General features: G+C 30.9%; 3 protein-coding genes across 3 annotated transcripts; 2 read left to right on the forward strand and 1 right to left on the reverse strand.

Moving 5' to 3' along the window:
* Positions 1–696: 696 nt before the first annotated feature.
* Positions 697–2,917, forward strand: LOC126680237 (uncharacterized). Its single transcript, XM_050375319.2, has 2 exons — positions 697–1,129; positions 2,615–2,917. The coding sequence occupies exons 1-2, from the start codon at positions 791–793 to the stop codon at positions 2,792–2,794; spliced, it is 519 nt and encodes a 172-aa protein (XP_050231276.1). The 5' UTR covers positions 697–790; the 3' UTR covers positions 2,795–2,917.
* Positions 2,918–10,708: 7,791 nt separating this feature from the next.
* Positions 10,709–13,371, forward strand: LOC126679980 (adagio protein 3). The gene is made up of 2 exons (XM_050375007.2): positions 10,709–11,117; positions 11,339–13,371. The coding sequence occupies exons 1-2, from the start codon at positions 10,795–10,797 to the stop codon at positions 12,933–12,935; spliced, it is 1,920 nt and encodes a 639-aa protein (XP_050230964.1). The 5' UTR covers positions 10,709–10,794; the 3' UTR covers positions 12,936–13,371.
* A 184-nt stretch (positions 13,372–13,555) lies between these two features.
* Positions 13,556–20,461, reverse strand: LOC126679981 (phragmoplastin DRP1C). Its single transcript, XM_050375008.2, has 16 exons — positions 20,129–20,461; positions 19,966–20,029; positions 19,650–19,757; positions 18,793–18,894; positions 18,210–18,260; positions 18,052–18,113; positions 17,386–17,476; positions 17,204–17,268; positions 16,915–17,109; positions 16,674–16,793; positions 16,502–16,572; positions 15,769–15,994; positions 15,214–15,264; positions 14,610–14,880; positions 14,364–14,503; positions 13,556–13,931 (listed from the first exon to the last, which is right to left on the reverse strand). Exons 1-16 carry the CDS (start codon positions 20,258–20,260, stop codon positions 13,806–13,808), a joined length of 1,875 nt encoding a protein of 624 aa, XP_050230965.1. The 5' UTR covers positions 20,261–20,461; the 3' UTR covers positions 13,556–13,805.
* Between the last annotated feature and the right edge of the window lie 4,533 nt (positions 20,462–24,994).

Consider the following 24,994-nt stretch of genomic DNA (forward strand, 5'->3'; position numbering starts at 1 on the left):
TTCCACCATTTTTTATTAAAATGTTGAAGGAGGATGTTTTAATTTTAATCTTCTTCAAAATCAAATATAATTCATAATAATAGTTAAATTAACATAAATGTTAAATTAACATAAATGTAAAAGAATATTTTTATCGATTTGATCTATTAATTTTGTGTGACACAACAATTATATCCAATTTGTAAATAAAAAAATAAAATTTATAATTGATAAAAATAAAATATATTTTGGTCTTTTAATTTATTATGAGAATTAATCTATAATTAAATAAAAAAGTATAAATTTATCTAATTTCATGAAAATTTACAAGTTCTTATTAGATTTATATTTATTGTTATAGACAATTTCATAAAATATTTTTCAAATATGAATCAATTTATCGTAAAAACTAAAATATAATACTAAACTGTATTTTATTTTTAAACTCTTCCCCTTTTTTATTTTTACTTATATAATTATCTTGTCTCGCAAAATTATCGAAATAGACAATAAATTATTTTTATTAGATATTTATGTTACAGTTATAGTTATAGATTAATAACATTATTTAACTCCTAATTTTAGATAAGAAGTGAGAATTTTTGCTATTTTACTTATTTTGTAATTACTTTTTATCCTTTCAAGAAAATGTCAAAATGAAATAACAAAACTTCACACAAATGGATTAGGCACAACTCCAATCCATCCATATGACCTTATCTTATAAAATACATTCTATTTTTCCTCAAACAAAAAATTTATATTCCATATCCAAAGAAACACAAAGACCATTGTGTCCATTCCATCATCAATGTTGAACCAAACAAGAACATGGATAACATTCTCCCAAACCATCTCATCTTCTCTTCCAAACCTAAACAGTCCTATCTTCAACAATCTAATCACTTCAATCCCCACAATTAAACCTCTAAAACTCATAAGCACCATCACACTCCAAGAGCAAGCTTCATGCCTGCAATATTGCAATGCAAGGAGGAGAGGGGGACATGAAGAAGAAGAAGAAGATTGTGAGTATGGAGTTAATGAGGAGATTGCAATGTTGGAAATTTATAGTGAATCTGCTAGAGGAGAAGCCCTTCTTGTTCATGCTATTGTGGATGATGAGCAAGTAGAAGTTCTTGTTTTCAAGGTCAGTTTAATTATATGTCATGGAAATTTTTATAGATTGTTAATTTGCACTACTTTTTCAAGATTTAGTATGGTTATTTTTTTTTAGTTTTTGCATGTACATTAGAGTAATTAACGGCTAGACTAGTTTGATAAAAATAAGAGTTGATTACTTTCAAGCCTACGAGGGAGTATAGTATAGCTTTAAAATACATTCTATTTTGCCTTAACCGGAAATTTTAGGTTCGAATTCTGAGTATAGTATAGCTTTAAAAGCTTTATGGGAGAGTTCTGTCGCCCTACCGAATCATGTCCGGCTCAATTTGAATTAGTTGAGACAATGACTTTAGAATAACTTAAAAAAATTAGACTAGTGTTATGTTGGTAGGGAACCAACTCGAGTTATTATTAGTATAATCAAGTTGATCAAACTCGTGCTCAAAAGCGACTCAAATAAATTAGAAATCAATTTGATGTATCGAATCGAGTTTGAATTTGAACGGGCAGATTAAGTGTTGACCCGAGTTCAAACATCAAGAAACCGACTCTAAGACTTGCTAGTCTAATTAACTTTTTATCTTTTATAACTATATTTATTTATAGTTATGCCTTTATTTTAATATAAAAATTAATCTTTATTTTTTTTATAAAAATTATTGAGTTGAGTCGAGTTTGATTACTAATTGTTATATATTTAGATTGAATTCTTAAAATAAAATTTTATTGAATTTTGAATCAAATCTTGGATTTTAAAATTTTAAATGGAGTTAAATTCGAGTTTGATGTTGTTTTTGAGTCAGACTCCACTCAGTTCGATTACCTCTGAATTTCATTGTTTAATTTAATGTGAGGCCCATGTTAATTTATTCAATTTCAAGTGGAATGATAGTTTAAGATTTATGATGGTTAACTTTTGTTAATAGTAGTATTACTTTTCAAAGATCAATTGTCAACAACCTTGTTAGTTGCATAGGAATCTTAATAAACATTGTGTCAAATATTCGTTTAAATTAAGTGAAATATGTGCTTTTATTAAACAAAAATATGCCTTGTGTTCTTATATTTAGCAAAACAATGATTCTCTTTGAAATCCATGTATCATAATATTTTTTTGAATTGGGTCCCTCTATTTTTATTTGTTGAGATTGAGTTACATTATTTTTATAAATATTAGATTCTTCTATCACGGAAATGAAATATGTGTACTTCACGCACAGTCAATGTGAGAGATAAAAAATACATTTTTTCACATTATTTTTTTAAATCACACCCTTGCACTTTAATTTTGGTTAAAACTAAGTATATCAATCAGTTTTTTCAGTCTGAGTTGACACCGTTTACACTTTATATAACGGAGAAACTTGATGCTTAAAAAATTAAATTAAAAGTTTAAGAACTTAATGTGTAAAAGTTATAGTAGAAGGACCCAATTCAAAAAAGCTTGATAATACAAGAATCCAATCATATATTTTGCCATTGTCTTATTGTTACAAATGTCAACTTGCAGGGATTCTCTTCATGTTTGAGTTACAAGACATCACCGGATCCATCAAAGAGTGTACTTCCGGCAAGAGCAATTATCGAGTCCATAGACAGGATAAAGGGTCCTTTTGATCCCTCAAATATTGAGTATTTAGAGAAAGGTCTGTCATGGCCAGCTTTCAAATCCCGTTTTGCGCAAACATGACTTTCTAAACCTAAAAATTTGAGCCTTGCAATTAATCATTTTTTAAACTTTTAAATTTCATGTTTATTTTTATTAAGCAATAAATTAACAATTGATTTATATTAAGAAAACATTTCTTATCTACTACGCTTTCATTTCATGCATAATTTGTAACATGAATAAGTGATAGAACACTAATTGCATGTCATTTTTCATGTTTTTTGCATTAATATGGTGTATATTTTCTAATAAATTTATATTGTGATATAGAACACATTTTTCCTTTTGTTACTGAGGTATTGGAGAAAATTAAATAGAGTTTAGGATTTAGATATAAAAAAATTAGATACAAATGTTCGAGCATGAAAATTTTGGAAAAGTTTAGAAACACGAGTAGCTAAATTTGTAGAGACATTTTATCTAACTCTTCATTAACAAAAAAAACATTTAAAAATTGTTAACTTTTTCAGAATAATGGCTTAGTATTCGATTTGAGACATTAATTTCCGGATCATGAAAGTATACTTTGCATGGTGTTATCTGAACCCTCCGCACATAGAAAAAGAGTCAGCGCGAGCCTGTGCCCACCCCTAGCGAGGTCCCAAGGACCGGCGAGCAAGCTGGCTTCATTTATTGTTCCTGTCCTTTTTTTATTTGTTGGTGTTAGTTGGTATAGGGTTTATCATAGGAAGGGGACAAGCTTTAAGAGTTTTAATTTTAATTTTGATGGGATTTAGTCTATAAGAATATAAAAAATTATTTTACTTGGCTTTATTGTTGTAATGAGTAAAAACATGAGTCGTTTTTTTATATAATATTCAATAAATATAAACTTTCATTTTTGTTTGGTGAATTTTTAAAAATGAAATAAAAGAATAAATCAATTTTCAATTTCAAATTGAAAGACGATTGTTGTAATTGAAAACATAAATTGATGTTGCGATTGAAACTGCGATTAAAATTGAAGTTGAAAAACAATGATTGAACTAAAAAACACAAATTATAGTAAGTATGAGTTCTAAAAACTATAAAGTTGACATTATTTTTCTCTCTCAAAGTTCTCAAATTGTTAATTGATTTATTCAATATTCTTTACAATCATCATTTTTTCCTTTTAAACTGTCTTTCTAGAAAGATTAATGGTCTGAAAAAACCTCCAACTTTTAGCCCTTTTTCGTTTGTATCCTAATATTGTAAAATCGCCGATTTCATAAAAATCTACACCTTTCGTTTTCAATTTCACCCTAACCTAAAAAAGCTGACATTGTAGCAACCATGTTAGCTAATTCTGCTTACTGACCAGCTAACATAGCTACCACGGCGTCAAAAATGCAATTAAATTTTCAAACACTAAAAATCATTAACCTAAAATAAAATTCTAAAAATCTAAAGACTCTTTTGCTTTTTTTATATTTTTAATCTTCTTCATCTATTCTTCTTTCACCATCTTTGTCTTTCCATTAAAGCTAATAAACCCACACCCCCTGCATTTCGCCATAAAATGGAATCAAACTTAAAAACAAGAAATCATATGTTTCCCTCGTCCTAAATTGATAGACAATTTAGGATAAACACAAATATCAAGAAATCTATATAAAATGAGTAATTCTATAAAAACATATCACACTTGCCCTTATTTAATACATTGTTGATTTTATTTCTTAGTGGATTTTACTCTCTTTTTAATGTAATATATTGTAATTAATGAGAATATATATATAATTTAAGCATTCAAATAATAAATTACTGCCTATAATTTGAGATAAAAAAATTCAAAATATTGACTATCAATTTGAGACGGAGGAGTATTAAAAAAGCCACCAACTTTTCAATCCTCCGCAATAAAAAAGAACCTAGACAAAAAAATACATAGATATACAGGACTTACTCAGTCAAAAATGGCGATGGAGCCTCCATTTTTCTCTCTCTGCTTGGACCTAGAACTTGGATCCGAACCTGAATTCATACCCAAAAACCCACCTCTCACTCAGCTGCAACAAGTCCGGCAACACTCCTCCACCAATGTAGGTTCCTCCTCGGATCCCCTCTTAAACGACAGTAATGATGATTTTAGGCTGTAATTTATGAATTCGGATTCCGACATCGGACCCAGTTCCCCTAGCGTATTCAAGCGTCTCAGAAAAGGACCTGGATTCGCAATTAATGAATTCGGTGTGAAGAAAAGAGGAATAATTATATAGCACAACCGTTGTGGCATGTCATTCGTGCAACAAACCAATTGCGCGTTAGCCACGTGGAAAATTGAACGATAAAATAAATAAATAATAATTCTAAGATTCCATATCACAAATGTTTATTGGCTTGATGTAAAAATGAGGTGGCGTAATGGTTGTATGGGTAAACACTTAGAAAAGAGATAAAGAAAATGAACTGTTTCCTCTCAAAAATAGTGATGATGATACTGAACAGTTTTCCTCACAAGAAAATTTTATTATTAAAAATAATTAATTCACTTTGTATTAGCAATTTCTCGAATGGATTATGTTCCTAAGCTTATTCGTTTTTTTGTTGCTATTTAGTTTTATATATGAATAGGGTTTATCTGTTGAACTAATAATTATAGCTTAGAATTTTTTAACAATATAACTCATTCATTATATGAACAAATGATTATTTTAGAAATTGGATTGGTACAGATAATGCAAATGAGGAAGAAGGAGTGAATAAAAATAGAGAAAGACATTAAAATGGAAAAAAGAGTAAAAGAAGTCCTTAACTTTTTAGAATTTTAGTTTTTAGATTATGATTTTTAGGGTTTGAAGATTTAAGGACATTTTTGATCCGTGGCAGCCAGGCAGCCGATGAATAGCAGAATTGACTGACATGGCAGTTATAGTGTCAATTTTTTTAGGTTATGGTGAAATCGGCGATTTTACAACGTTAGGGTGCAAACGAAAAGGGATTAAAAGGTGGAGGTTTTTTCATACCATTAGCCCTCCTAGAAAAATGTCATCTGCCCACTTCTCTTCAACTTTCCAAATTTTCCAAATTTTACATTTTTCATTTTCAAAAACTGTTGATTTAGTAAACAAAAACCGTTATTTTGATAAAAAAAATTACAACTTGTTAAATTAACATTGGCTTCATTTTTGGGGTTTTAAGTTTTAAAAAGTTTGGGGTTTTTTTAGATTTTGACTTTTAAACTTCTAAAGTTTTTAATTTGAAAAAATCATAAAAATATTACTATTTAAATGGCAAATTACAAAAATACACAACAATCATGTATTCTACATTCATAACAAAAACCGGTAGAAATTTACAATTTATAATCAAACCACTTAATAGAAGACATGTTTCGGTTCTCTAACAAACACAACAAATTGCGTCCCTCTCTGCAACTAATCACCACGAGCCAACCGCGTCCCTCCATGTCAGCACGCCAAATCACTAAATCAGCTAAAGAAAAAGAGAGATTAAGGCAATTTTTTTGATTTTTTCTTCTTCATTGTTATCTGTTTCCATATAAACTACATATATACACAAATAAATTCTTTAATCAATACCACAGAAGAATATTATTTTAAAAGAATGTATATACACAAAATAAATTTTTTATCATTATTATACTTCATAATTCTCTTAATTTTAATATATTTTTCTTATATTAAGTTACTGATGCGATTGTATTAAAAATGAATACTGTTTCTTTAAAGGAATGTCAAGTTGCTTTTTTACTTAAACTGTTTTAATCCAAGATAAATCGTTTTTTGAATTTGAGCTTCATCCAAAAAAAATACACATTTGATTTGATGATATTAAGCGATCAATTGGAGATATACGTACATGATGTTAGGCAAAGTGACGATCGTATTGGATTTGTGGGAATCAGACAACTTGCAAAGCAGCTGATAGAAATAGAATACATTGTTGATCCCCTTATTTATCGAATGATTAAATGAGCATTATTTTTGTTAGTCGCAATTGTTTCAGTTGAAAGAGTATTTTCAGCGGTGAATATTATTAAGACCGATATGCGTAATAAAATGGGAGATGAGTTTTTTAACGACTGTTTATCATATTATATTGAGAAACAACTTTTTGTGAATACTGACGACGAGCTTATTCTACAACGCTTTCAAATTATGCAGATGCGAAGAATACAATTGTCTCACCATGATCGAAATTAATATAAAAATTTATTATTTAATAGTTATTGTTTGTTTTTTTATTAATATAAATTTTATATAAATGAATTTATTATTATTAATTATATATTGTCTAGTCCGGATTGGAAAATTTTTTTAGTTCCGCCACTGCATGTCATTCTGAGAAAAAAAGGTGAATTGATCGAGCAACCTAAATCTGTCCAAGAAACTTGGAACTTGGTAAGAGGGATACTAAACACTTCGTGGCATCTGAATTCAAGTCCAAGTTGGATACTCAAATATGTGATCTATATTTATAATTTTATATTTTCTGTATTCACACCTTAATGTTTGTTGTTTACAGAGTTAATTTGTTTAGAAAGTCTTTTTGAATTAGGCTTAACTTAAAAAACTCTGATCTTTCATCCCCTTTTCAATCCTACTTTGACGTTGTAAATCTGTCAATTTTATCCTATTTTTTATTTTTTTTATTTCAATTGTACCCTAAAATATAAAATTGACCTTTTTTTATTTGGAAAAATTCTCTAAATTGACCCTTTTTGCATTAGATTAAACTTTTAATATTAAATTGACCATTTTAAAAAAAAATTATTGAACTTTTGTCAAATTAAAAAAGATTAATTTTATGCTTTAGGGTACAATTGAAATGAAAAAATGCAAACTGGGGTAAAATTGACATTTTTTAACGTCAAAATAGGATTGAAAAGGGGATGAAAAGTCGGAGTTTTTTAAGGCGTTAAGCCTTTGAATTATTAGCAAGTAGCTTCTGCTTTTCATTTTGCATCTGTTAGTTTATATTATCATTTGGAAAAATTACTCTTATGGTTTGGCATAAGAAATGGTGTCTTTAATTATTAATACAATTAAAATTTTAATTAATTTGTTTGTTTGTTTGTTATTGGTGCTTTGGTCAATCATGTTTGCTTAATATATTAAATAATATAATTAAATAGCTGTATATTTACCAATAAGCTATACCTTAAATAGTATAAGCGCTAAACAGCAAACTGCTAGGTCGTGGGTTCGATTTCTCCCACAAGCGCTCTCCCTCCTCAAATTATCAAAAAAAAATTGTATTTTTATTTATCAATTTTAACTAAATATTTCTTAATTCCGAAGCAACGCGAGATTACTGTGCTAGTAATAATAAAATCTAAACTATTTTATTCCTAGTGTCTCCTCCTTCCTAAAAGAACTCTACTTATAGGTGTTTACATTGGAGGCGAATTAACTGAACTAGACTAAGCTGGATATTAGATCCAAAAGTTTTTTTTATCAGTTTCTATTTTTTTTATTAGGATTTGATTGTAATTTATTCTAATAAGACAGTATGAGAACACTCTTAAAATTTCATGTTGTCACTAACGAGTTGCAAGTCAAATGGTATAAATGTTGAAAAATAAATTGTTAAAATGGTGGGTTCAATTCTTTCCATAAGCGTTCACCCTCCCCACTTATTGAAAAAAAAGTTCATGTTGTCTATAAATTTAAATTTTAATTATTGTAGATAATACATTAAATTTATCCAGCAAAACTTTAAAATTCAAGCTTTTTTGTCCTTTAATTCTTGAAATAAATTTAATTTTAGAAATATTTCAGATTAAGGTCAAATCCGGTTAACACGTACATAACTACTTAATGAATACTTTAAAAATTTATGTGTCAATTTATTTCTAATCAAACAATAGGCAGACAACGTAATTGATCACTAAATGTATACAAATCTTTATAAATTGGTGATTTTAATTCAATCTAGCCATGGTAATGTATTATAAAGATGGTTCATATACTAATATATAATTGCAAATTATTTTATTTGATAAAATGAAAGAAAAATACTTGTTGTAGAATTTAAATGCACGATCTAACAATTTGTTGTCCTGCACTTTTATTATTTGAGATATAATTTATTGGTCAATATTAGTTATAATTTATTAAATGATGATAAAATATAGGTATACCTTAATCTAATCATAGACTATCAATTTTATTAGGAATTGTTGTCAAAAAGAAAAATATAAAAATTATTAGTTTAGTACTGACTCATTAGAGTTGCCGCCCATGGAATATTAGTAGCTAATTAAATGATTAATGTAGGATTAGATGCTTATAGAAAAAGCAAGATATTGGACACAAATATCTTTGACGAGGGTAAAAGGGTAAAAAGGACCACGGAATTATTCTTGAGTTAGCCCACTGATTCCCGCCACATGCTGACACATATAAATATCTTTTCCCTAATATGTATGACGTGGACTCTTTATGGTCGGTACATTAGGTCTAGATATTTTATTTTCCCAGATATTTTATTGACAAGTGTTTGGCACTCCTTCCTACGTGGCTTTTTGTTCTTACTTTTATGTCCCCCACTCAGCTATGAAACTACTACATTGCCATTATTGTATTATTTCTTGTTTAAGAAATTTAACTTAATTTGTAGAATTTTAAAATGGTTATAATTATCAAAATAGATGCAGCTTAAGTTTAATTACAATTAAAATGTTTAGATATTTCCAAAAAATAATATATTTTCATATATAGTATGAAGACTCGTTTAATCGTGAATAAAATCAACATGTACAATAATAATGGTAGAAATTATAATGTTGAGCTAACAGTTTCATTTTTTCGCTTATGAACGATGAAATTACTGATCTTTTGCCCGTAAATTAATGATTTATGTGTGACTTTTTTGGGTGTTTGGTGATGTTTCTTATTTTAATTTATTTATTTTTTATTAGACTAAACTTTTATTTTTATTCAAACTTTAAACTCAAACTTTTTTATGAATAAAGTTGTTGGTTTAATAAAACTCGTGCGAAACAAAATATGCAGATGATAAAAAAGTTTTGAAGTTGAAAACAAAAACAATGTTTGGAAATTCTTACCACTTAAAATTTCATCTTAAAATTTTATTCATTATTTCGTTTTTTTAAATAGATCAATTTCGATTTAGTTTATTTTTCAAATTTTTTATATCAACCCATATTTATATTTACCACGTAAAGTTTAGACTTGAAGAAAAATTAATGCTCAAAATTAAGTTTAATGCAAGTATGTATAAGATAATTCATCAAAAAAAAGTATGTATAAGATACTTTTGCTTCCCTTTTTTTTATATAAAATTTAGGCCTAATCACTCAAAAACCCATCACCTTTATTTTTTTTTCAATTCCACCCCGACGTTGAAAATTTATCAATTTTACCCACTTTTGAATTTTCCGTTTTCAATTGTACCCTAATATTTTAATTTTTGTTAATTTTTTTACTTAAATGATGAAATCATTCAATTAATTAAGTTTAAACATGAAATTAAATTCTTTTTTATTCAAAAAAGTACAAATAAGTCCTTTATTTTTAAAAACTAACTAAAACCATAATAAAATTAACACTAATTTAAATTCTTAATTAATTTAACTAAATTTAAATAAATTTTAAAAATATACAATCAATATATGCGAGACATGAAGAATGTTTTAAACAAATTTTCAAACGCAAAAGACGTTAATTTAATTTTTCAGGGTACAATTGAAACACAAAAATGCAAAATACGGTAAAATTGATAAATTTTTAACGTCAGAATATGATTGAAAAGGGGCTAAAAGGTCGGGGGTTTTTTAAGACATTAGGCCAAAAATCTAATATACCTTCGAATGATATTTGCATAAGCCACTAGCTACAAGCCTACAAATATCTTTCAAATTAAAGCCATGGCATTGTTGTAAATAAAGTGAAATAAGATACCATTTTGGAAACACAAATTCAACACAAAAATCATAGTATTTCAAGAGCAGCATTATGCCACCACCTTAGTGCATCGATTTAGAGAGAGAAAAATAGTCAGTTGTAGAGAGAGAATCACAAACACAATTTTAAAAATTAAATAATTAAATTATGTCAAACCGCAACCATAAAGAAGAAGAAGAAGACGAGGAGCAGCAGCAGCTTCAAAGCTCCGCCAGTAAACGGCTAAAATGCGCCAAACATCAACAACAACAGCAAAACGACGACGTAGACGACGAAGATTATGATGAAGAGGAAGAAATGGAGAATTTTCCATTAGAAGAGACAGTCCCGGGGCTTTTATTCTGTCCAAATACGCCAACTTCTATTGTCGTTTCGGACGCTCTTGATCCTGATTTTCCTATCATTTACGTCAATAAAGTCTTTGAAATCTTCACCGGTTATCGCGCCGATGAAGTTCTCGGTCGGAACTGGTAATATTATTATTATTATTATTATTATTATTATTAGTATAATTTAGTTTCTTTGATTTTAAATTTTTAAAATATAATTGGAGACGGAGCGCGCAAATGTTGTCTAGCGCTTATACGAAAATATATCATTATGGTTTTTAATTCGAAATTATTAGTAGTTCGAGAGGACGACATGTCGTTGCTGGATTAGTCTGACTGTTGTGTTTATTTTGGTTTTGCAGTCGATTCTTACAATACCGGGATCGTCGTGCTCAGAGACGGCATCCTTTGGTGGATCCGTTTGTCGTCTCGGAACTTAGAAGATGTCTAGAGGAAGGTGTTGAGTTTCAAGGGGAGCTTCTGAATTTCCGAAAGGATGGTACTCCGTTGATTAACAGCCTGAGACTTGCACCGATTCGTGATGATGATGGTACTGTCATTCATATAATAGGTATTCAAGTGTTTTCGGAAGCGAAAACAGATTTAGATCGTATTTCTTATCCGGTGTTTAAAGAGAATTGTAACATGACAAGTGATGGAGGGGATAAATATTTTCATATGAGTGATCCTTCACCATTTGCGCAACATCAGGAGATGTGTGGGATACTTCAATTGTCTGATGAAGTATTGGCGTACAACATTTTGTCGCGCTTGACTCCGAGGGATGTTGCATCCATTGGATCTGTTTGTACTAGGATCCGCCAGTTAACGAAGAATGAGCATGTGAGGAAAATAGTGTGCCAAAATGCTTGGGGAAGAGAGGTTACTGGTGCTTTAGAGGTGATGACAAAGAAGTTAGGTTGGGGGCGTCTGGCTAGAGAATTGACGACTCTTGAGGCTGTGTGTTGGAGGAAACTGACGGTGGGAGGAGGAATTGAGCCTTCACGGTGCAATTTCAGTGCGTGTGCAGCTGGGAATAGACTTGTTTTGTTTGGAGGGGAAGGAGTTGATATGCAGCCTATGGATGATACTTTTGTTCTTAATCTTGACGATGCAAATCCAGAGTGGCGGAGGGTGAGCGTAAAATCATCGCCGCCTGGTCGTTGGGGCCACACTCTTACTTGCCTCAATAGTTCTTGGTTAGTTGTATTTGGAGGATGTGGAAGGCAGGGGTTGCTCAATGATGTATTTGTTATCGACTTGGATGCCAAGCAACCAACATGGACGGAAGTTTCCGGTGGAGCTCCACCCCTTCCTCGATCTTGGCATAGTTCCTGCACAATAGAAGGCTCTAAACTGGTGGTCTCAGGTGGATGCACAGATGCTGGAGTACTTCTGAGCGACATGTACCTACTGGATCTCACTATAGACAAGCCAATGTGGAGAGAGATACCAACTTCGTGGACTCCTCCATCTCGATTAGGGCATTCACTCTCTGTCTACAGTCGAACAAAAATTCTCATGTTTGGTGGCCTTGCCAAGAGTGGACACCTACGATTGAGATCCGGCGAGGCTTACACAATTGATTTGGAGGACGAAGAGCCACAATGGAGGCAACTAGATTGTACTGCATTCACGGGTGTGGGCAGCCAGAGTATAATGGTTCCTCCACCGAGACTTGATCATGTTGCTGTGACTATGCCTTGTGGGAGGATTATAATCTTTGGTGGTTCCATAGCTGGACTGCATTCTCCTTCTCAGCTTTTCTTGTTAGATCCTTCCGAGGAGAAACCGACATGGAGGACTCTCAATGTTCCAGGTCAGCCACCTAAGTTTGCATGGGGCCACAGCACTTGTGTGGTTGGAGGTACTAGAGTATTGGTATTAGGCGGTCACACAGGAGAGGAATGGATACTAAATGAGTTACATGAATTGTGCCTAGCCAGCAGGCAAGACTGAAGATGAAGATGCGCAACCAGTCACTCAACAAGCATGCACATTTTTCCAGAAAATCTTGCTCTACAAACCGACCAACTGTTCGACAGTGTTTGAGGTTCGACTCTTTTCAGTATGGATGCATGGTTCTGTTGTGCATTGCGTATTAACTTATTACTGGGACAGCAGCATCCTATAGCATATTCGAGTGTTTGAATGCACGTGGTTTGTTTTTATATTCCTTCGTGACAGTCTACGCTCAGTCGAAAGCTATGAAACGAGTCTGCGGTAGTTCAAAACTGGAATATTTTTGTAGTCATTGCATACCAGGACAATTATATGTATTTTTGTTTTGTTTTGAAGTTTCAAAAGTACCTTATCTATGCTTTATTTTAAAATATAAGAAACTGTAGGTTGGTGAATATGAAATTTTAGAGTCTAAATAGATTTGAATTTCTTAGCTCTTCAGATGCATCTACTTTGAATGGTTCTATTCAACTCTTATATAGATTACTGTTGAATTCTGTTTCAGCAAATCTTTTATTTATTTATTTACCATATAAACGTGTTCTTGTAGGAAAGAAACCCAAATATAATATTACGATCGTGATTATGATCATCACGGCATCCCATCTGTCCAGCAATAATACAATAAGAAATTGACATACAATGGAGCTTGATTACTGTTAGATAGATACAGCCATAGCCAAAAATCTTAAAGATTGTGTATGTAAAACAGAATAGTTCCACCATATCCCACTATCAATGTACGGCCACATGCCGGAGTATAAGAATAAATCTTCTAATGATGATCAAGCGCGAAAAAGAATATGAACTCAAATTTTCCATGTAATATCTAACCTGCAATATGAGGAAAAAATAAATGTATATGTATCACTTCCATGCAACTGAATCAATCTCGTCCCTAGCAGATTTGTATAGTTCAAGCCTCTTTGCTATGGTTGTTCTCCTTTCCATGAGTTGAGGATCCTCATCCAACATTGCGCCGAGCCGCTCCTTCTGCAGGAACATCAATAAAAATGGTCGTATAATTATCTTTTTATTTTTTTCAAAAAGCTTTGACAATGTACACGAAAAGGGACTTTGGCTGAAACACAGGCCAACAGAATGTGAAGGAAATAAATAAGAACTGACCATTCAAGCTTTTTAACATCTTTGTCTAATAATTTGTAAAAGAGGTTTCTAGGGGTACGCAAAAAACGAACCAAACTGACACTTCAGTTCAGTTTGTTTTGATATAATAACAAAAAATATCATTTAAGTTTTGTACAAACTGAAACAAAGTAACTAGTTTGGTTAAGTTTGAATTTATTTAAGACAATTTTAAAAAAGAAAAAATTGTTTACGAGGAATTGATTATGATGTTTAAAAATTTCTAGCTTGTGGGACTCCATGTGCAAATTTGAGGAATACTAAAATTCTGAAAATTACCTCTCTCCGCCCAATTTGTGCATAGAAGAGGTTGAGAAGAGATCTCTTAGCCTCTCTAACCTGACAATAAACTACAGCTTTCGGAATAGAATTCCTTAGTGTGTCGCAAACCATATTAATATAAGCATTGACGTTTGCACCTGAAACAAATTATACGACAAGTGTCAGTACTTATTGGTCAGAGTATATTCACAACAAAAGAACTTTAAAGACTGTTATGCATCTTATGAATTGAAGACTGCATACCAATCTTCCTGAAGTTATAATCAGCATAACGATCAGCATTAGGGCCTGGTGCATTTGGATTTGAGTTTGAATTGGGATTTGAGCTTGAGTTTGGATTCATATTTTTATCCCCTTCAAGGTGAATCTTCCGGAAAAATTCCACTGTCAGGTAGCTAGACTCCATATCAACCAGCCTTAAAACTGTTTTCCTGCTATCATCGCGGAATTTTTCTAGAGATTCAGTTGCAGCAGCAGCAATGTCAGATTGAAGTGTAGGAAATCGCTTCAATTCCTGGAATAATCATAAAGTACAATTGGCAAAAATTGACATAAATTCCTCTTCAGGTTGACAAAGTGGAAAATATAGTAAAAAATGCATGGTATATTTCACTTCAATAAAAGTCAATAGAATGACTGTTGTTTAAATCTATGGTTTTCTCTGGAATCAAAGTCTGTCAAAACAGTCTACAAGTGTTCTAAACTCAGTTTCACTAGGAACCTTTTAAAAAAACATATGGTTTTCTCATCAAGCAAAACTGAGTGTGCAGGTGAACCAATCATTATTTCCAAAGCATGAACCAATGTAGTACTGGAAAAGGTTTTCCTTTATGTAGTGATTGCTTACCTCTGTTTCAGCTATTGATTTCCTCACAAGTTCCTTCAAAATGAAGTGGACCTAAGCAAGACAATATAGCATAAAACATTCATTAGTCAGGAGTATATAACAGCTTTAATATGAATGCATGCGGAAGGTAACCCTAGGCTAACTCTATATATCCAAATATTTGCTTGTAAAGCCTTTTAGATTCAAAACAACAATTTTGTAAATTTAAGGGCACAGAAGACAGTTTACTTCACCATACTTCCCACTCCAATGCAATATGAAGACAAAGAAAACGCAAACCTATTCAAAGTTTACAATTTACTTTACAAGGCACCAAAAAAATTGATTAAGTTTTTTTCTCAATCAGTGCTACCAGAACTTGCTGCACTCTTAAAATCATTGCAGCATCTAAAAGAAACCAATGGTGCATGCACCTCAAACATAAGCCTTAATATGTCAGTGAAGTGAAAAGTAATTTGACAAATTTAAATTTAGAAGGAAAAAAAAGTAAGCAGGACAAATTTACAGCAAACCATCAAATTTGATGTCAAATAATAGCTCGAATAAGAAATTTACAGCATCCACAGAGGCTTCAGCAGGTCCTTTAAAGTAGCTGATAGATCCATCAATCAGCCTCCTATATCCTTGCTCTGGGGCAATTAGATGTGGCTGATAACCATCAGCTTCTGAAACAACTTTTTGCACATTTTTCAAAGAGAGATGTCGGTCAAATGGCAGCTTTTTTAAAGCAGCTGGAAGTTGATGATCAAAAACTCCATAAATTCGATCTCCACCGGGGCGGCTGCAATGGAGAGCTATCAGTTAACTGTACATATCAAGGTTTGGGAGAACAGCTTTTGTATGTAACTAATGTGATGTTCTGACAGCACATGTAAGAGAGTAAAATAAAGAAGGCTAAACCCATCTAGAGGCCCTTGTACTATATCATTTTTATTCAAAAAGCCCTTATACTATTTTTTTGTTCTTCAGGTCCCTGTACTTGGCAAAATTCCGATTTTTAGGCCCTTTTGAGGGACTGGAGGAACAAAAAAATTGTAAGTAAAGGGACTGGAAAAAACCAAAAAAGGACCTAAAAATTAAAAATTATGTAAGCAGAGGGACTTGAATAACAAAAAAATAGTACAAGGGCTTTTTGAACAAAAATGCTATAGTACAAGGGCCTCTAGATGGGTTTAGCCAATAAAGAATTAGGATGATACTTAGGGAGATAATGGGAAAAGGAGTGGATAGGTATTTTTAATGCAACATATTGTCATTGGAATGCTGGGAAGAAACTAGTATAACTCACCCTCCATCCAGATGTTCCTTAAATACACGGTCGAAAGCACGACACATTTCAAGAATCGTATAAAGCTGAGCCTGTAAGAAAAGGTAGCATACATCTAAAAAGTAAGATAGGCCATTAAACATTTATGCTCATAACTCCAAAATCAAGTACCTCAAGAATTCTCATTTCTTACCCCTGAGTCTACTGCAATAGGCCTGCCAATGCGGTCCAACTCTGCATTAAGCTCGTCAATGGTCTTATTAATTAACGCGATGATACTTGGTATGCGCTGTCTGATAACTGTCTCTAAATGCTGATTGGGTGGCAAAATTTGGAGGTATAAAACATCAGCATATGACCAATTATAGAATTAAGCAAAATAGAGTGTAACATGACATAATAGAGAGCAACTTAATACAAGTGGATGAGAAGACCTTAGACAAAAGTTTTGCCAGATACTCAGCACCCATTTTACTAGCCAAATGTCCATATTCAGGGCTTGTTTCAAAATATTCACACTCCTTTCTACGAGCAGCGATCATGTCCACATTCTTGTTAATGTCAGCTTGTGAACGATTAACAACTCCAACCCAGGGATGTTGCAGTCTGTATGACCTTCCTTCAAGAACCTAAATTATATACAGAGAGAGTACTACAATTATACATAATGATTATTATCAGTATAATTTTAGCATTAAATAAAATATAAGAATAAGTGCATACATCGAGAGCATTAGTTCCTTTATCCATCAGATCAAGCTTTGTCAGCACACCGAATGTCCTTTCACCTAACATACATCAAATTCAAAAGAAAATTTTGTTATCTTTGTTTGCAATGACCTACCAAATCCATTAATTCAGAGGGGAAACTTTGCCTCAAACAGTCAAAATCTTATTTATCAGACCTGAAGGATCAACTTCTCTGGCAAGTTTTATTGCATCAGAAGTGGCAATATCTTGATTAGCTGGAGATATAGCCAATATAATGGAGTTGGGCTGCAAAAATAAAATGAAAAAGACGGGCGTGTGAGAAATGTCGAAAACAGGCAATGAACTATTACAATTTTGCGAGCAGTTTTCAAAAAGCATGCTCTAGAACCAATACATAGGATGAATACAGTATACAAAGAAAAATATGCTGCATCCTTTTGTGCTAACTGAGGCCATTAAATAAATTCTCTATTTACCACCACTACGAACTAGGCCTTATAATGAGATTAAAGAAAGAGTAGATTATGACAAAAATAGCAGTTACCCCAGTTACTCAAAGTAAATAATCATATCAGAGACTTAAGAGTTTGAAACTCGCCAACTATTAATAGATTGGGCATAAACTTTAATAAGGTGAGCAAAAAGTTGCTAACTAACTACAAAACCAAATGTCCTTACAAGTATTACTTTAAAGAGTAGGATGCCCTCATCCTTAAAACCACTGCTTTATTTTCATTTTTCTATTAGATGGTGATTATCCGTGATAGATACTCTCAATATGCTTTTTCATTTCAGGCTATTTAAGCATGTATTTCCTTCTTCAAAAAGGTTTCATTCAGGATAAAATACCATATTCTTACCTTCTCAACATAAGATCGAACCATATTTTCTATATCTTCGACTATACTTTCTGGCTGGCCCTCTGCAAAACCCAAATTTACATCACTGCATACATGCTAATTCTTGTAAATAGTATCTACATGTTGCAATCAAAGGTAAGAGTTGTAATACTAATTACCTACAGCAACCTTCGTCAATCCAGGTAAATCTATGAGTGTCAAGTTTACAACTGAAAAACAAAATCATGAAATTGAATCCAAATGAATAAGGAGTAAAAAAAATCAGCAATAGGAAATTACAGCAATGAGAGGTGAAGATTCAGAAAATAATAATCAAGAGCGTTAAGCTAGGCAGAAAATGACACTTTAAAGTGGAAACTAATGCTTGCGTTTCTCCGCACATAACATGCAAATATTGGCCCACCCCAAAAAATACCCAGACAAGCATATTAGCTAAAGAAATAACAAGACTCCACAAAAAACAAAGTGACAGCGCGGCATTAGTACCAGCTGTACTTGACTGCAGTTTTTGCACATTACAACTAGATTCACATCAATGATCCAAATCATTTTTTCAAATACACAAATAGCTAAATATAAATCTTTAGTGTAAAAAAAAGGTATCGAATGAAGGAGCAAAACTAGAGCATGCATCAGATGAAATTTCTAAACTTAAGGAAAAAAACTCTTTAATTTCTTTTTAGCTACTCAGTTAAATAACTTCATTTAGCATCTACTTTGAAAGGAAGCGCGAATCTATACCATTTGGGGAATATATACTGAGGTGAATTGGGATGTTAGATATTTGTTTCGACTTCCCAGTAATTCGGTCAGTTTCATCTGCAATCTCCTTACGCACAGCAGCTACATGAAAGAAAAAGAACCCTCAATATATATCATACAGTTGAAAAACATTGCAAGAGAAAATTGAGTTTAAGTACACGATTAAAAAAATACGGTACATATCTCCTTCTCTGAGACTAATCAAGTAAGAGAAAAGACAAGGAAGGCATTAAGGCAATATGCCATACAATGCAAAGTTACATAAGTGATCTTGAAAAGATAGAAGTTCCAGGAAAGCAAACAAGAAGTTGAAAGCCCATCTTGTTCTATGATCAGTGCATATGGCTCAATCAACATAATAAATTGCATTAGAAGTACTTTCAGAGAATCAGAAGTAAATGTTCTGTCCATTTCTTTCAGGCAGCAACTAAAGCAAAAGAAAGTTCTGCTCAAACAGAGCGCTTGCTAGACCTAATAGCAATGGCAAGTAATAGTCCTACTTCTCCAGATTCGCTATACTAAAGTTAGATATGCAGGAAGGTGCAGGAGTAACAAAAAGAAATATATATATATATGGCCCTTAACGCAGTCAATGTAACAGAATTTCGATAAATCACAGATCAAAAAATATGCCACTTGTGTACTGCTTTCTGACAAACAAAAAAACTGAATGACCAAAGTGATCACAGTTCTATTGAGAAAAAAGAACACATCAACATCCAAGTTAAAGTATGAAGATCTATTTTTTCATTGCCTCACCTGAGAGCAAGCAAATTTTGTCCACATATAGCACAAATCATAGACTGAGGAAAAATCGCAGTTTTCCAGATACCTACCGAAATCATTAAACCTCCTCTTTGGCGCATGAAGAAACTCTGCGTATTCAGCCTTCCCATCCTCTATCTTATGAAGCTGCAACACCAACGGCCTCCGCGTAACAATTCCTACAAATAAGAACATTAAAATTACTTGCTTGAGTAACCTTAGCTCATTTTAACAGCTTACGAAAACATTCCGTAAGCAATTAAATGTTACGAAAACATAACTCTATTACTTCGTATTCATTAATTTCTCATCCATCCCAAACAAACACACATCAAAATGTAGAATTAAATTAAATTCAAATTCACTACTTAAAAAATCAAGAATTACCGGATCCACGAGGCAAGAAATCTCTCCCAACAACACTTTCCAACACTGAAGATTTTCCAGAACTCTAAATTATTCATAAAAAATATCAAATAATAATCAATATTAAATCTATATCATAAAAAACATTAAAACCTAACCTAGATTAAAGATTTAAAAAATTAACCTGGCCTCCGAGAACAGCAACAGACGGGAGAGCTTCCCATAAAGACATGCCTTCGCCGCCATAATCACCTAAAACAGTACAAGCTCGTTGGATTCTGTTAACTAATCCAATCAAACTCTCCATTGTCGCCATTTTATAGAATCTCTATCGAATGCAAATCAAGAAAAATTAAAATTAAAATTAGATTTGAGTTTAAATTTGTGATCAGATGATTTGGATCCAAGAATTAGGATGTACAGATCAAAGGAAATGAAATGTAAAATGGGGATTTTATAAGCGTGGAATCTGAAATCAGTGAAGAAAATTTGAATGGGAATTTGGTTAGATTTGAATGTTTTGTTTTGTTTAGCTTTTAAGTTTCGGTGATAAATAAATGTAAACGGGAAAGTAAATAATGAGGACAAAACTGAAAAGGTGAAAACTTTAAGGATGTATTTTGAGTTTGTTTTTTTGAGTTTTGATCACTTCAGGACAAATTTTAGAATCCATTATATGACTAGGCCCCTTTGGAATGAATGAATTCCTTAAAATTATGTGGAATTCATTTGTAATTCTAATTTTTTGTATTTGGAATAAATGAACCTATTAATACAATTCTTGGAATTGAAATTATGAAATTGGTTTTAGTTATAATTTGAAGAATTGTAAATCCAACTAAAATAGGTGGAATTTGTAAATGAATTCCAAAAATTTAAAAGAACAATTTTATTTGACTAATTTATTCTTACTTTATAAAGCTATTTTTTTATTACTTTCACTTTTTATTTTTATTACTATTTTTTTCTTTCTATCTTTTATTTCTAATTTTCATCTACATCTTTTTTTTAATGTTGTACATTTTTATTTTCAATTTTCAAAAGTCATTATTAATTATTTTATACATCTTAATCATAATACTAGTGACTTTAATATTATTAATTTTAAATATTTATATATATAATATTTAATAAGCTAATGTTATAAAACAAATTAATAATTATTCTATTTTTAAGATATTTTGAATAAAATGTCTATAAGGTTAATATGGGAACAAAGTTACAAAGAATTCAATTCTAGAATTCATTCCAAACATAAATATATGGAATTCATTTCAATTCTAAATTTTATATTCTTTCATTTCAAACGGTGTAATTCATTTGTAAATGATTTTCATATAGAATTCATTTATAAATGAATTCCAATTCACAATTGGAATTATTCCAAAGGGGGCTTTGTAAATTTGTCATGACAAATGAATGTTTTTTTTTTAAAATAGAGAGTACTACTAATGAATGTTTTTTTTTTTAAATAGAGAGTATTACTACAAACAAAGTTACAAATAAACTCTATATAAATATGTGCAAATTTAAACGTCAAACACGTCATTCACACCGTTTACATTGAATGCATCGCCTTTACGAGTTCGCTAACATATAAAAAACGATGATGTAGCCGCTGCTTCTGACACTTCTGACGCTGGTCTACCCAATACTAGATGCCGAAGCGTATAATAGATCGATATAAATATCATGAGTTGCCCCGTAATAAAACTTGTTGTTGCTGGTACTTTCTTCTCCGTGAGCCTTCTCCAAATGTCTTCAAAAACCTTTAAAAAAATTTCTCCCTCTTATCCACGTGAGGGATGGAACCCAAGACCCTTAGATGTTATGTCTCATTCCTTAGCCAATTGAGCTAGAAGGTCATTGGCAAATAAGAATGTTTTGGCGTTCTAGTATTTTATTTCTTTCTTTTTATTTCATTTCTAAAATGAAAAATAAAATTGTGAAATCACTTTAATGATTAAATTGAAATAAAAATGATGGTAAAGTAGAGAAAATAAGATAAAATGTTTATTAATTTTTATTGTGTTTGTAAAAAATAAAATAAATATACACTAGTAATGATTTTTAATTTAAGATAAGTAATTTTTACTTTTAAAATCAATTGATTCATTCTAAAAATTAATGCTAGATTAAAATCTTTTAAGATTAAAAATTATATTTAAAAAAATCACTATGTTGGTTGTCCTTCTTTATGAAAATTTTGCATGTCATTTTGTATGAAGAAATCGGTTGCCCCGCTTTTACGAAGAGTCGGTGAGTTAGGGATGTAATCTAGTTGAGTTTAAACATTGCTAAGTTTGAGCTCAATTCGAATTAGATTGATTTTTATTTTATAAGCGCGAATTCAAATTTGGTAGAATATTTAAACGATTTGAAAGAAAAAATCAAAAAAAATCAAAAACACATAGCCTGAGTCCGGTCGTTCGGAATTTACCCGAAAGAATGCCCAACAAGCATCGGCCAATATCAGAGGACTTAACGATTACTATATATGAGCCATCCAAAAACACATTCGTTTAACAAATTTGAACATAATAAAAAGAACAATTTTGTTATACGAACGATAGCAAACATAATTATCTCAAATTAAAATTAGAGAAGTATAATATTTTGAACATCACCTGATTATTTTGCTTGTTAAACCACAAGCTTTGATACCTGTGAGGCCTCTCTTGAAAATATATATCCAGAAAAAAACAAAAAACAAAAAGGGTTAAATGCAAATTCATACACCAACTTTGACCTAATTTGCAATTACAACATAAACTTTTAAACTTGGCAATGTCGGTAACCAACTTTCATTTCTTGGCAAATTGGTACACCGACCAATCATAAAACGACAAATGGCGGTTTATTACAATGTCCACGTTAGTGTTTTTTGAGTTTGGTGTATCGATTTGCCAAAAGTGTAAAGTTGGTTACTGACATTGCCAAGTTTCAAAGTTTATGTTGTAATTGCAAATTAGGTCAAAGTTGGTGTATGAATTTGCATTTAACCCAAACAAAAACAAAAAAAACTTCAGAAAATAACAATTTACAAATGAATAAAATTTAAGACATTTGCATCGAGATACACCTATAAAAGGGGAGTTGAGAATGAAAGAACTATAGATAGAGGTGTACATAATTTGGTTTGATTGGTTTATCATTGATATTTTAGTCCAAACCAATTATACTGATTTGGCAAATTTCCACACCAAAATCAAACCACACAGATTATAAACCAGCAAAATTGGTTTGGTTTGGTTTGATAATTTTTTCTTTGAAACCAGTTTAAACCATCATCAAAAAATTATTTATTTATCATATAAGATAAAAAAAATCTAAAAATCTAAAAATATTTATTTATCATAAATAAATGTTATATTTATATAAAAAACTATAATAATGACTAATAAATAAAAAAAAAATTATATTATAAAGTTTTGCATTTTATTAATATAATATCTTAATATTATAGAAGTATAACATTTATTGATCGATAATAAATATATTTAAATTTATTATTTTGTCAAGTACAGTTTTAAAAAATAGTGATAGAAATTTTATTTTTAAGTTATAATATTTCTAATTTTAATAAAAATATGTATGTATGTGTATATATTGCTTTGGTTTGATTTATGTTGATTTATAATTTTTGAAACCGCAACCAAACCAATAATTACTTTTTTTCTATTTTTCAAATCAAAATCAAACCAGCAATCTTTTAAACCGTAATATTTGGTTTGGTTTGGTTGAATTGGTTGGAATTTGGTTGGTTGGAATTTTTTCTGTACAGCCCTGATTATAGAGCATATTTTAATGCGTATTTTTATAAGTCTGAACTATACATAAAAATTGAAAACTTCGTAAGAAAATTAATTTTTTGAAAATTAATTAATTTAGAGATGAAGAGATGATACAACAACACTAAAAATATTTGTTACTAAATCATCAAAAGAACAAATTATAAAAAATTTATTATTAAAAAAAATGGTTAAATTTTATAATTTATGATAGGATTGTATAAAAATTTGTACATAGTTATGAACAAACATAAAATCCAGATACACAATTCAATTTCGAACTCAAAAGTGCAAAAAACCACAACAGAGAATAAATCAAAAAATGAGGTTGTTAAAACTTGTCAAAGAATAAAAGGAACTGTTAAAAGTTCAAAATTAATAATTTATATTTCTACTTTGCATGCACAGTAAAAATCGGAGACTTTGAAGAAAATCAAAATATGTTTAAAATTTACAGAGAAAAAACGGTTTTTGAAATTGAAAATGTAGAAATGAAAAAAAAAGTTTAATAATAATTAATATGAGAAGGACTAACGAATTCAAAAGTTGTACTGTGAAGATTGAAAAATGTCTATGAAAAAATTATACATAGTGATTGGTAAAATGCTAATCACCGTCTCTAAATGAATATATGAAAAGAAAAGGTAAAAAATCATGATAATGAAGTTTCAAAAAGATATACTCTTTAGGAAACAAATTAATCAAACAAGAGTTTCAATTCAAATATCCTAATCAAAATATAGAAACTTATTCAAAACATCATAAGTCTCTGGTAAACAACCATAACATACGAATGTTGATCATGAAAAGCAACTAAATTGAATTAATGAAAAGTATTTAAAGAAACGAATTAAAATAATGAAAATCAAGTAAACAGAAAAAAAAACGCAGATAATAAAGGGATTATGGAGAAAAAACGATTACCTCATTTTTTTGCCGAATATTTATTATCATATCAATACCATTGAAGAGATAATAAAGATAAAATCTTACTTGGTGACTTAAGACTGGGAAGAAAGAGCAATGACACCGATGAGGTATGAATTCTAGCGTCGACTTTCAATTGGAAGCAACTGGCACTTCATATTGTGTGATTCTGAGCAAATAGGAAGTGGCGGCGGTTCGGCGCAGAGAAGTGGTTGTTTCATACATATCTCTGCCATAAATTGCATTTGCACCGCCATTGGCGGTTTCCTCCATTTGCGCCACCATAAACGGTTTCCTCCATTTACGTCTTACTTAACTACTTCATTTGTTGC

The sequence above is a fragment of the Mercurialis annua genome, linkage group LG5, assembly GCF_937616625.2.
Source record: "Mercurialis annua linkage group LG5, ddMerAnnu1.2, whole genome shotgun sequence".
In the NCBI taxonomy this organism is placed as follows: Eukaryota; Viridiplantae; Streptophyta; class Magnoliopsida; order Malpighiales; family Euphorbiaceae; genus Mercurialis; species Mercurialis annua.

Excerpts from the sequence above, each read along its gene's own strand:
- LOC126680237 (XM_050375319.2), top strand. The coding sequence starts at position 791 with ATGTTGAACCAAACAAGAACATGGATAACATTCTCCCAAACCATCTCA. Across the intron at positions 1,130-2,614 it reads TAGAAGTTCTTGTTTTCAAG|GGATTCTCTTCATGTTTGAG; the intron begins GTCAGTTTAATT and ends GTCAACTTGCAG.
- LOC126679980 (XM_050375007.2), top strand. The coding sequence starts at position 10,795 with ATGTCAAACCGCAACCATAAAGAAGAAGAAGAAGACGAGGAGCAGCAG. Across the intron at positions 11,118-11,338 it reads GAAGTTCTCGGTCGGAACTG|TCGATTCTTACAATACCGGG; the intron begins GTAATATTATTA and ends TTGGTTTTGCAG.
- LOC126679981 (XM_050375008.2), bottom strand. The coding sequence starts at position 20,260 with ATGGCGACAATGGAGAGTTTGATTGGATTAGTTAACAGAATCCAACGA. Across the intron at positions 15,265-15,768 it reads CTGAAGCCTCTGTGGATGCT|GTCCACTTCATTTTGAAGGA; the intron begins GTAAATTTCTTA and ends TGTCTTGCTTAG. Across the intron at positions 14,504-14,609 it reads TTATAACTTCAGGAAGATTG|GTGCAAACGTCAATGCTTAT; the intron begins GTATGCAGTCTT and ends AATTTGTTTCAG.